A 13,353-nucleotide genomic window follows, 5' to 3' on the forward strand; every position below is an offset into this window, starting at 1 on the left:
ACACGCTTGTCACAATCCCCCAGGGAGTGTTGGATTCCCTCGGTTGGTGGCTAGACCAGTCCGTCGTGTGTGCGGGGCTCCCATTCCACCCACCCCAGCCCTCGGTGTCCCTAACAACGGACGCCTCAGATCTCGGCTGGGGGGCCCACCTGGGAACCATGAGAACACAGGGCCTGTGGTCCCCGCAGGAGGTGGAGCTACACATCAACATGCGGGAGCTGAGAGCGGTCCGCCTTGCTTGTCAAACGTTCTGTCACCAGCTTCGAGGTCGTTGTGTCGCGGTATTTACCGACAACACGACGACCATGTACTATATCAACAAGCAGGGCGGCACCAGATTTTCTCCCCTATGTCACGAGGCGATGCGACTCTGGGACTTTTGTATAGCCCACTCCATTCACCTCACGGCTTCCTTCCTCCCCGGAGTACGGAACACGCTGGCGGACCGTCTGAGCAGATCCTTTCTCGCGCACGAGTGGTCCCTCCGCCCGGACGTCGCCCTCTCGATCTTCCAGAGGTGGGGTTGTCCCCGCGGGGACCTCTTCGCGTCCAGGGGGAACAGGAAATGCCAGGTGTTCTGCTCCTTTCAGTGCCGGGAACCCGGGTCTATAGCGGACGCCTTCCTTATTCCGTGGACGACCCACTTGTTCTACGCGTTCCCCCCGTTCCCGCTGGTCCACAAGGTCCTTCTGAAGGTGCGCAGGGACAGGGCCCGCGTGATCATGGTAGCCCCAGCGTGGCCCAGGCAACATTGGTACCCCATGTTGCTGGACCTGGCCATAGCCAACCCAGTTCCCCTGCCCCTTCACCCGGACCTGATCACCCAAGACCACGGTACGCTCTGTCACACAGACCTCCAGTCGCTGCACCTAGCAGCGTGGCTCCTGCGTGGCTGACCAGATCCGAGTTACGCTGCTCCACCCCGGTACGTGAGGTACTCTTGGGCAGCAGGAAGCCTTCCACCAGAGCGACGTACTCAGCCAAGAGAAAGCGTTTCTCCTGTTGGTGCACAGAGAGGGGTTTCCTCCTGATAGAAGTTTCGGTAGCCAATATTTTGGACTATATTTGGTCCCTCAAGCAACAGGGCCTGGCGATATTGTCCCTTCGGGTCCACCTGGCGGCTATCTCCACCTTTCACCCGGGTGGGGATGGCCGCTCCGTTTTCTCTCACCCGACGGTGACTAGATTCCTTAAGGGGCTGGAATGTCTATACCCTAACGTCCGACCCCCTGCCCCTACCTGGGATCTTAACCTGGTTTTGACTCGGCTCATGGGGTCCCCCTTTGAGCCGTTAGCGACTTGCTCCCTGCTCTATCTTTCTTGGAAGACTGCCTTTTTAGTAGCTATTACCTCAGCTAGACGGGTGTCGGAACTCCGGGCTCTCACGGTAGATCCCCCGTACACAGTCTTCCATAAAGATAAGGTGCAGCTGAGACCGCACCCTGCTTTTCTCCCCAAGGTGGTCTCAGCCTTTCACGTCAACCAGGAGATCTTCCTCCCAGTTTTTTTCCCGAAACCTCATTCTTCACGCAGGGAGCAACAACTCCACTCGCTTGATGTCCGTCGGGCTCTCGCGTTTTATGTGGAGAGGACCAAACCGTTCCGCAAATCCTCCCAGCTTTTCGTGGCAGTAGCGGACCGCATTAAGGGGCTTCCCATTTCCTTGCAGAGGTTATCCTCGTGGGTAACGTCCTGTATCAGGACCTGCTATGACTTGGCTCACGTTCCTACTGGTCGTGTGACTGCGCACTCTACCAGGGCGCAGGTGTCGTCGTTGACTTTCCTCGCCCGCGTGCCCATCCAGGAGATCTGTCGGGCAGCGACCTGGTCATCGGTCCACACCTTTGCTGCCCACTACGCCCTGGTCCAGCAGTCCAGAGATGATGCGGCCTTCGGATCTGCAGTGCTCCATGCCGCGACTTCTCACTCCAACCCCACCGCCTAGGTATGGCTTGGGATTCACCTAACTGGAATGGATATGAGCAATCACTCGAAGAAGAAAAGATGGTTACTCACCTTTGTAACTGTTGTTCTTCGAGATGTGTTGCTCATATCCATTCCACACCCGCCCTCCTTCCCCACTGTCGGAGTAGCCAGCAAGAAGGAACTGAGGAGCGGGTGGGCCAGCAGGGGTATATATCAGGCGCCATGGCAGCGCCACTCTAGGGGGCGACCTGCCGGCCCACTGGAGTTGCTAGGGTAAAAAGTTTCCGATGAACGTGCACGCGCGGCGCGCACACCTAACTGGAATGGATATGAGCAAAACATCTTGAAGAACGACAGTTACAAAGGTGAATAACCGTCTTTTCAGGCACTGGACTCCTCATGTTAACTTCATTGTTTATGCAACTAAGAAGAACATCTTCAAAAGGGAAATGTGGGGGAAGCAGCAAGGGAAGAGTAGAGTTCTCTCTCCTTTCATACTCCCTCCATCCAAGAAGTGCATTTTGAGGCCATTTTAAAGACAGAGGGTCCAATTCTCTCCCTGTAGAGTGTGAGTAGTTCTCATGGACTTCAATGGGAGTTACTTATATCCTGGGAAGATGGTGACTTACATGCTGGGAGATTTTTAGAAAGATAAATGGCCGACTTTCTAGTGCTTTATAAGTGGATATCCCTCCAGAATCCTTCAGTAGACCTGATTCCAGTTTCAAGGAGAGTGCTTAGCCTTCGATGTATAGATTGTATGGTATGGAAAGGAGCAAATGTGGAAAATAGTGTCCCAGTGACCTACTCCAGAAAAGTCTGTTACTTCAGAACCACTGCTGGGAGTACAGTGCAAAGCTGACTTCCCTGAAGGTTTCAGGTATATTTTCCCTATTTTAATGTAGTGTTTCCTTCTTCATTAGATGTTGAAATCCCTGCCCTGCTTCCCTGAAAAGACAGGAATGATAGTGTAAGGCTATGGCTACACTACAGGAACTATACTGGCATAGTTACGGTACCGGTACATACGTACGATACATAGCTATGCCAGTAGTGTAGATGCAGCCTATACTGACGGAAAAGGTCTTTCCGTCAGTGCAGGAACATCATCTCACTGCACTCACGGAAGCATACTTCCGCCTACCTAGCCAAGGCCGGCTTTAGGGCAATTCCTCTGATTCCCAGGAATTGGGCCCCGCGCCTAAGAGGGCCCCGCAGCGTCAGAAGAGGGGCCCCACACTCTCCACCGACGTGCCGCCAGAAACAGCAGCAAGCGACTGAGCTGCCGCCGAATTGCCGCCGCTATCCTCTGTGGCAGCTCAATCGCTGTCGCTGTCTTTGGTGGCATTTCAGCGGCAGCTCTTTCAAATCGGGTCCCGCATGTCCTAAAGCTGACCCTGTACCTAACTGCATCTGCACCAGCAGTTAGGCTGGCAAAGCTATGTCACGCGGGGGTGGTTTTTTATACCCCTGAGCAACATAGCTGTGTTGTCCAGTCCTAAGATACTACTACTGCAATGACTTCAGAGCACACTTAGCAGACACTAATTTTTCTGTGACAGTGGGACTGAATTATTCCAGCTATTCTGCTATGGTCTCCTGTTTTGGTTCTTGACCATTCTCCATCTCTGCAAGGCATTTATTCCAAGTACAGACTCTTCCATCAGTACATGCTGGATGTAGTGCTTCTTACCATAGTTAAAAGGACCTATGCCTGACAGTAAGGGTTTACAGGACTGTGTTTAATGCTCAATCCTGCTATTGTACTATCTAGCACTATGGTATCTGAGCCCTTGAAAGCAACCTCTCAACTTCCACTCCTATGCCCCAGTCTACATGAAGACCACCTGTATTTATGTTGGCTACCCCAAGCAATGAGAAGGAAAGACTTTGGACATATAACACTGTGCATCACGAATTCTCCTTATTCTTTATTAATTGCAGTAGCACCAAGGGACACCAACTAAGGATCGGAACCCCATCATGTTAGGCACTGCATAGATACACCGTGAAAAGACAGAGACCAGTGTTTGGGGATTGAACCATAACTAGAGTTTCCAGCCAATTTGTTTGTGTGTTTTGCTGTATTCAAATAAGCTGCGAATGCATTTCATGCTCATGAAGGCGAGGTGTTGACAGCACTGGACTGAGCCAAGCAATTATGGTTATTCTGCAGTGGCTCCAAATAACTTATGAATGTATCCCTGGGGTTTAATGCGAACCTCCTCTACCTTCCTTACTCACGAGTTGCTGCATGTTTCATGGTAATTCTTAGAACAGAGAATTAAAATTGCTCATTTGTATTTAGAAATATGTTGATTGTTGTGAAGTTTGAAACCTGGTGATAATGAATCTAAATATTTCTTTGATGATCTGTCTAACCTTTGTATTTCTACTATACTCCTCACTGTGGCATATTACCCTGGGGGCCAAATCTTGTAGCACTGTAGGCAAAAGTCCCTTTAGCTTCAGTAGGAATTTTGCCCATGAAGGATTGTAGAGTCAGCGTAAGCATTCGTGGGACTAGTACCCAAGTCTGTAGAGCCTGGGACAGCTGATGTTCCCCCAGGAGGCCATGCAGAGCCATTAGGTGCCGCAGGCAGTACTGCCCAAAGGGACCAGAGCGAGAGCACCCTGCAGCCTTCGATTGGCCCATGCTCACTGTTTAACCCAAGAGGGTGCCCTAAGAAGTTGTCTGGGCAACTACACAAATTTGTGACTTGCTGCAACTCCAGACCTCACCTCGCTTTCTAATATCCAGTCTCTGACCCCAGGCTGACCCTGACTCTTGCCTCCTGATTCCAGCATGCAATCGCTAACGTGCAGAGGGAAAGTGGAGCCTGCACAGACTGAGAGGGGAGTGCTGGTGTTGCCTGTGACTGTAGGAGTCAGGGAGCTGACACTCAGTGGGCACAGACAAGGCTTCCTCATGCCAGGGGTAGCAAGGTACCTCACAATCATGGGTACCCCTGGAAAGCATCACAGGGAGCACTCAGCTCAGATGAGGAAAGGGATGCGAAAGTGGCATCCTTTGTGCCCCCCCATTCATGAGCCAGATGTGGGCAGATGCAGGCTGCTCTAAATTCCACCTGCATCCCCAAAAGATTTATACAGCGGCTGGGATTAGCGAGATGTCAGAGAGCCCAGTCATGCCCACTTTGCTCCTACAGCTGTGAGGGGAAGTGTGCAGGAGCTTCTCTAACAGTTCTGTGCCATGGGGGGAGAGAGGGGTCCCCCTAATACTGGAGTGATTCTGAGAGCTGGGTAGACTAGCTGGGGGATTTCATTTTATTTATTTATCTATTTTATGTCGGCAGTGCAGCACAGAGTGGCTGGATCACAACACAAAATCAGAGGAAAGCTGGTTTTGTGAATAATCACTGACCTGGAATTCAGGGGAGCTGGGTTCGATTCTTGGCCCCGCTATAGATTTCCTTTGTAACTTTCTGTGTTGCTTAATCTCTGCTTGCCTCAGTTCTTCATCTCTAAAGCAGGGACGTAATGATGCTTCCTTTCCCTCACGCTTTGTCTCTATTTTTCCTATTTAGATTAGAGCAGAGAAGGTGTCTCACCACAGATATATTCATCATCTATCTAGCACATTAGGACCCTAGTCTCCTTTCAGGCTTCAAGTGTCACCATAACATAAATAATAAAAAGTACTAAGATTTTTGCCTGCTGTTGCAACTACATACGGCAGCATTGGCAGGGGTGGGAAAAAGCTTCACCTTCTTCATACCACATTTTTAATCAATGGATGAATTACCCTGGGGCTGGATTTGTTTTTAACTGTGTCTTCAATGAGTAACTTGATCATTTTGTTTGAATATGACAAGAGCTGTTCTTTAACGCTAGGGATAATTACTATTACCAAAGCACAGCTTAAAGTGGGATGACAGTACTGTAAGCAGTCACCTACTCAGAGGAGTAGATAATTAGGAATATTGCTTAGCCATAGCCAGATCTACATCATGCACTACAACGAAAATTGCTTTGTTTTGGTTTGGGGGGGGCGGGGATTTGACTGGTCAGATGTGCAGCACTTAGTTGTGGGCAGACATTACTGTAAAAAAGGTGCTGAGGTCCTTTGCTAACAGGATTGTTCAGAGGAGAAAAGGGAATTAGAATTAGAAGCTATCGCAGGCTTCTTTCTAATGGTGATCCCAGAACTAACTGGGCTTCAGCAGATTATCACGTTCAAACTCACTGTGATTACCTGAGTAACAACAATGGCGATTACACGCTGATCCTGCTGAATTGCATCAGACTGGAAGGTTGATATACACTATTCACCATGTGCTGACCTTTCTTCTGAGTTGTTGTGGGACACCGCTATGGCAATATGGAGCAGTTTGCTAATTTAATTCCCAGGATTCATTCTAGGTGCTCTGGATCTGATTCTCCTCTCACAGAAACTGGTGTTCATCAGGAGCAAGTGCACTGAAGTCAATGCAGTAAAACTATATAAAACTGGAGTTAGTGATGAGGTCTTTTGTATGTAGGATATGTGCTGTGATGTCAGCATAACAAAAAACCTAATACAGTCAAGAATGCTTTGAAAAACACTACCAGCTATTGTACATATTTTAACTAATAATACTTAGAGACATACTATAACGTGCATAAAAGCTGGAGTAAGTAGCAGCAGCTACACTGTTGTTAAGGTTTTCTAAGTGTTTATATTCCAAAGGGGGTCTCTTTCAGTTGTTTATAATGTCCTCAAACTTTTATCTTTCAAATTACTGAAAATTTCTAGGTCTGGTCACTTTCTGAGGTTAAATTTATTTTTGGTTTGGTTTGTGTTTGGTGGGGAGTTTGAGCGAAAACAGTCCTGCTGTTTTTCCATAGGAAGAGAATGGGGCGGAGGGGGGCGGGGAATACACCTTTTCCATTACAATTTTTTTCAAGCTTTCTTGAACAGATCTTGCACTTTAGAGATTGACATTTGACAGGGACGTTTCCTGAAAAACAGGTACTTATATCAGTGACAATCTGCTTAGATTTGACTGAGTTTTAAGAGTAGAAAAAATGTACTTTGTGCATATCCTCTGTTTTTTATTGTACCACAGTAGATTTCTTTTTGAATGTACAATATCCCAGGATTCTTTTGGTCCAATGTATGCGTGTGTATTGAAGTTGAAAGTTAATCAATGGATAGTTTCTCCATGTTCTGTTACAGTTGTGGATTTTTGCATAAGAAAAATGAATACAATTTCTCACATGCAGATGGAATATCATTTGGGAAGATTTAAGAAATGAAACAGAGCTTCAGACATTAAGCTTGCAAAGAGAAGCACTCAGAAATTAGTAAATGCCACAGTTAAGGTTGTATGTACATGTGCATTACAATACAGTCTTTAATTTTTTGGTCATGTGACATTTTTGTGCAGGATCGCGGTCTCAGGATTACATTTACACTCTGTGTAGCGCGATGCCTTTGCAGCACTTTCTGTCCTGCAATGGGGGGAGCCAATCAGGAAGTTTTGATGGAAGTATTCATTGTTAGTTTAGCTGAGTTGATGCAAAGAGAGAATTTTAATGTAACTGTTTCTGTCCATTCTTGGCTTTCACAGCCTCTTAGAGCCTCACTTGGTTAATTTTAGGTTTTCCACTCATGCGGTTGAACCATTTCAGGCCAGCGTTTCTACTCTCCGTCTCTCTTTTGAGGGGTTTATAACTCATCAATAATATTTTACATTGCACTAGAGCCAAAGCATTGCACAAACTTTGGGCTTGATCTTGGTTTCGCTGGGAGTTCTGCCATTAAGGGTTTGCAGAATTGGGCTTTGTATGCATCCAGCACCACTAAGATGCAGCCTTCTCTGGGGAAGGGAGCAGCAACAAACAGTGCACACCAATACTGTTCTACAACTTAGGGGCGGGAGGTCCCCTATTCAGACAAAAATTGCCATAGGGACTAAAGTGATCCCTGTTATAAAGTCTTGCCATTTTGTTTCTGTTTAGTTTTGTGTTTTTGTTTTTTTTTTTGGGGGGGGGGCATACTACTCCCTTTTCTGCACCCTCTCCCTGCTCCCCCATGAGAAAAACCTCTGTGGGCCCCACGGAGAGCCGTCTGAGGGTTGAATGGTCTCCCCATCCCCAAACAGCCCATGGACTGAGTGTATACCTTCTTCATCCCTTCTGCACCATGCCCAGACACCCTAGGTGTGGGCCAGGCCCGTCGTGAGTCCACATGGACATTGTAGGACAATAGCAGGGTGGTCACCCCACTCCAGCCCTGAAGGGGTTGAAACAGCTCCAGGTTGAGGGCTGCCCTGGGGAAGGCTGGAGAAAAGGGGTTAAAACAGCCAAGCTAGGCTGATTGGAGCAGCAGCCACAGCTGTGTCCAGCTCAATTAGGGCCCAGCTGTCCCTGACAAGAGGGTTGTGGGCCAGAAGTTGGAGGAGTCTCTCTCTAGGCAGCTTTGGACAGAGATGGACCTTGCTGCTTGACGGAGCAAAGGGTACCGTGGGCAGAACAGTGCTGGGGAAGGGACAGGCTGAGCTGGGGACCTCGGGCCTGGCAACCTCCCAGGCTATGGCCTGACAGAAAGACCTAGAGAGGTACTGGGCTGCAGGGAAGGCAGTAGGTCCAAGCGCCCCTTGCCAATGATGAGTGGCCATTACACTGCAGTCTACCCCAGTGAACAGGGGCTAGATGATGACTGGCAGTAGCCACTGAGGCAAGGGGGGGATAAAGGGTTGGGGGTTCCCCTGGGAGAGGAGACCCAGCATCTGGGGTACTGTGGTGGGCAGAACCTGAGGGTAAGGAGCACTGTGGTCCGGGCGGCTCATAGGGGCTGAGGCAGGTGAGCCACCAGCCAGCAGAGGGCACTCTGAGCTGGACAAGAGCTAATTCCCAGGATGACCAGCAGGAGGCACTGTGCCAGTGAGTCTCTCTTCTCTACATGGATGTTTGCATGGTCCTTCCTTCCATGGGAAGCAGAGCCGGGATTCGGTCCTGTATCCAGAGTCCATATTGCCAGATACTTCTTATATCTTTTTCTTTCAAGAGCCTGAGATGTATTTATCTCTTGAGTAAACTCCTGTGCTTCCAGCAACATCTGCATTTGTGTTTCCAAGGCACAGTGTAGTGTGCTGTTCCATTGGGTCAATATTTTGTTTTTAAAAGCTTGCTAAATATATCCTATAGCATTTAAAAAAATCTCATTCATGCACATTTGCATAATTACTGCAGATCCAAATGTCAGCTTCCACACTGATGTGGTGGTGGTGTTTTTGAAAAACAACCACAATGATCACAAAAGAATCATGTTGGGAGACAAGAACATTTAACGTCCGAGAAAAACCTGTTTTGAAGTTGATGCTAAGGCAATAAAACAAAGAGACAAAACTAAAGCATTTCCAAAAAACATCTGGCACTGTCTTGAACTCACCTCAACACGTGTAGGTGAGGACTCGCTCTATTACCAGGGTGTTGATTCACATAGTATAAAATATATGAGCTATGGTCCTCAGGGCAAAGCTAATATAACCAACTGTTGATGTGCAGTTTGTTGGTTTGTCACATCCTTAATGTAATTCAAACAGATTTTGGCCTGATGTTTTCTGTGACTATTATTTTATAGGTGACCCTCTCTGGTAGGATACCCATCTATCTATAAGTAAAGTCATGCATACTCTGTGGCAAGCTGAACCTAAATTCTGCAGTAAAATTCCTAAAGCTTGTGGCAACTTCATTTTAAATGTACCACAGAGGCTTTTAATAAATTAAATATGGGATTGAATATTACACTCGGTACAGTAGCCCCTGTGCTATATATTTTGATAGTAAACTGTGTATTTAACTCTGTCCCACATATTTAGTTTTTATATGACAAAGATTTTTGTACTGACCCTGTAGAACTGCATTGCAAAAGTTTCCTTTGGGAAGCTTGAGTTTTGGCAGCTGGATAAGGGGCAGTTGAGGTATCTGGTAGTTGAAGAAATGTAGAAATGTGAGGCAGTCTGAGGTTGTGGTCAAGCATATTAGCTGGATGTTTCTGCTAAAGGTTCGACAATAAAAGCATTAGTACTGTCATTTTAAATTGTCATCTTTTGGTTTCAGAGTTAGCACCCCACTGAGATGAATGGGGCATTTAGCTCCTTTCAAAACTCTTTTTTTTCAGGCTGCCCGCTGACTAAGGCAGATGACAATGCACTGTTCAGGTTTTCAAGGTTTGCTTTGCTTTGCTTTGCAACCAAAATGGCTAGAAACATAATTTTACTTTTAAATAAAAGTTGGGATTCTAGAGCACAACTCTGCAACAAGAGTCAAAATACACAGCAAATTCTTCAGCCATGGAATGTAGGGGAGTCTGCCTACACGTTACCCATGTACATAGAGTTTACACATACCCGATTCCTTCATCTGAAATTTCAGAATGGTAGAAACATTTCACATTCACCAATACATGAATGTTAGGTCATGTGGTCCTATTCCCTGTCAGGGCAAGAATACTCCATACTGTATTTCTGTTAGAGTTTTCTCCATTCTAGTTTTAAATGTGCCAGATGCTGGAGCATCTACCACTTCCGCATGTTGATTATTCCATAGTCTAGTCTGTTGCTTTTCCTGAGATTCAACCTGAATTTTCCCTCTCTTAATTTCAGCCCAAATGGATGATCTTTATTTTTCATTTGGGTGAGCAGAACTCTGGATTCTTCAGCTGTTGCATTTCAGGCTGTGATCTTGTCAGGTCTCCTCAAGCTAAGTGCCATCAGGGTTTGCCTCCACACAGATGGGAGGCTCTGTCAGTATAAACCCAGAATATAAAACCTCAAAGTATAAAGAGCACATCAGGGAGGAGTCTGATTCAGCATGGGGTGCTCTTTCCTGGGAGCTGGTACTGAACATATGCCCCAGAATGATATGTGGGATACTGGACTGTTGATGGCCTGACTCTTAGAAAGCCAAGACCCTGGCCTCTTGTCATCATTAAATGTCCCATGGTATTTTCAAATAGCAGTGTTAGCTCCTGTGTGCTAGCTAAATCTTAATTAGGTAAATACTCTCTCCCTGTTTAATTCCTCCTTTGAATGAATATGGCATTCTTCATTTCCTGAACTGTTGTTCTTTATAGAGTTTAAAAACTGCCAGGTTCCACCCCAGAGAAGGCTGCATTTTGGTGTGAAGAGGTATGCTCCAGGTATATGAATACCTCTTCCAAGGGTTGTGATGGTGTACACTCATTAGTCAAACAAAGCTCTTTGACATTCAATGCTTGTCTCCACAAGCCTCACACATCTACAACTAACCCAATAGCATTGGATCTGATGCAGTATCTGCCCCCAGATACTGTGTTTGATACTAAAGACTGGTGCTTCAGAAAAGCTGACCTGTCATTTCTTATTGCAGGCTGGCAGTCCAACCTCCGTTTCTGATCCTCATAGCTTCTCTCGAACCTCTGTTACGCCATCCAATCAGGACATCTGCAGGTAATGTTTGTTGTTTGTAGAGCTGCAGTGGGGGCCTGTACAAGGACCAATTTATGAAAAAATCATGTACACCAGGAAGTAAGCAATCTAGGGCTCTGATTCTAAATGTCCCATTTGTTTCTCTCGAATACTGTCTAGTGCTGCTCCATGGGATCCACCTACTGTTTGCTTGCTGTGTTTACCAGCCCAACACTAGCCATAATTCTTGTTTCTTCACTTTGATTATACGTGTTCCCTTGTATAATTGTTTTTACTTTCTGTGCTTTTATTCCACTGTTCTGCATGCAGTTCCAGTGCAGTATTTTCTGAATGTTGTCATCACAGTCCAGTGCAGTCTGCTGTTGTCTTGAAAAATCCTCACTGCCAGAATTCTCTGACACAGGGGGTCACAGTGACAGTAATCTGTCAGGACACGTTACAGGCATCAAAGAGAAACTCCCATGGGCAGGATTGGGTCCATGCGGTCGAGTCTGCTAAAAATGCAAAAGCCGCCAGAGCTCTTAAATTCTCCAAGTCCCTCAACGATGTGGACCAGAAGGCACAGAGCACCACAGAGAGCTCTAACTATGGGGAGCGAACGTGCTCTGAAGGCAAACTGACCCCGACACAGGAGCAGTGTTTAAGGATTAACAGATTTAATCAGAAAGAGAAGAAATCACTCAATCTCAGGCCTTCTTTTAGCAATTCTAAACACTCTTACATGCCGTCTCTTTCCCCCACCTACTCGAGCGCTTCGGGAGCAGCCGAGAACCACCATGCGGTGCATATACCTCTCCTGGATGACAAGGTGGACAATGAGACGTCAGCAAGAAGCAAAAAGCTGCTGCGCTACCTCTTTTCCTTCTCCCACAGCTCGAGTGCCAGCAGCCTGCATAAGTTCCATGAACTAGAGAGCTATCCAAGCCACTTCCAAACTGCAAAATCCTCCAGCGTGCTGGTGGAAAGCACAGGCTTCTGCTCTGATGACATGGGAGATGATGACGTATTCGAGGACAGTGCCTCCGTGAGGTTGAAATCAAAGGAGCTGCGGGCACCACTCTGTTCAGTTGAGAAAGACAGTGACCTAGACTGCCCTTCTCCCCTGTCAGAAAAATTCCCCCCTCTTTCCCCTGTGTCCACGTCGGGGGATGCCTGCAGGTTGGTTTACAGAGAACACCTTCCTCTGCCCCCTCCCACACTCGGCGGTGACCTGCTCTGCTTTCTCTGCCTTTGTGTTCTCTCACCTTGCTTTAATATGTGCAGTTTGAGGCCTGCTGTTTTTCCAATGCTTTATTAGTCCACTGAGTGGAAGCTTGCCTTTGAGTCAATAAATTCTTTGCAACCCAAAGCAATTTGCTTCACAGCTCCGCATTCCAAAGTGGTTTTATTGGTGCCAAACCCAGGAATATCTGAGAGAATCAGCTACACATATTAAAGGCCAAGCTGAACGTTCTTAGCTTAAAGAGCAATGTGCTTTGCTGACGGTCATTGGAAAATGGGCAGTTTAAGTGTCACTTCCTAGATTTGATCAACTTATGTATGATTTTTTTTGGTAAAGCTTTTTTGTTTATTTCCATGTATCTGTTCATAAAGGGCCTCGGGTGAAAAGCGTAATTCAAGGGCTCACTGTTAGTGATGAGCCAGAACATGGCCCTGATGCATGTCCATCGTGTGGGGCCAAACAAGTGAGGTGTGGTCTGGATGGACTGTGCCGCTGCAGAAACTTAACCAGATCCGGAAGACATAAAGCCCCATCAGAGGCAGCTGCCTAGTTCTGCCCCCTCATCCGGGTGCAGAGTCTGCCACTCTGCCTCAGCCTGGTTTTGGGTAGGCACTCGGTATAGTGAGAATTGGCCCCTGTTCTCCTACCAATCATCCTCTCCAATTCCTCTCTCTCCCCTACAAGTGACCCAACCTCTGCAAAGGCCCATAATGTATCCCCTGCTTCCTGACTCCTTCCCTGTTACCACCTGCCTCCTCAATTCTACTCACCCTGCCCCCTTGTTCAGCA

General features: G+C 47.1%; 1 protein-coding gene across 2 annotated transcripts in view; it reads left to right on the forward strand.

Moving 5' to 3' along the window:
• The window catches only part of MARCHF8 (membrane associated ring-CH-type finger 8), a 187,661-nt gene that overhangs the window by 156,127 nt on the left and 18,181 nt on the right, over positions 1–13,353 (forward strand). The window contains exons 4-5 of one of the 2 annotated variants that reach the window (XM_030571208.1): positions 11,284–11,363; positions 11,652–12,500. In XM_030571208.1, the coding sequence (XP_030427068.1) occupies positions 11,284–11,363; positions 11,652–12,500 (929 nt within the window). The remainder of the gene's footprint in view (positions 1–11,283; positions 11,364–11,651; positions 12,501–13,353) is intronic. The other variant, XM_030571210.1, reaches the window with a different exon arrangement.

This window comes from Gopherus evgoodei, chromosome 7, assembly GCF_007399415.2.
Source record: "Gopherus evgoodei ecotype Sinaloan lineage chromosome 7, rGopEvg1_v1.p, whole genome shotgun sequence".
Classification (NCBI taxonomy): domain Eukaryota; kingdom Metazoa; phylum Chordata; order Testudines; family Testudinidae; genus Gopherus; species Gopherus evgoodei.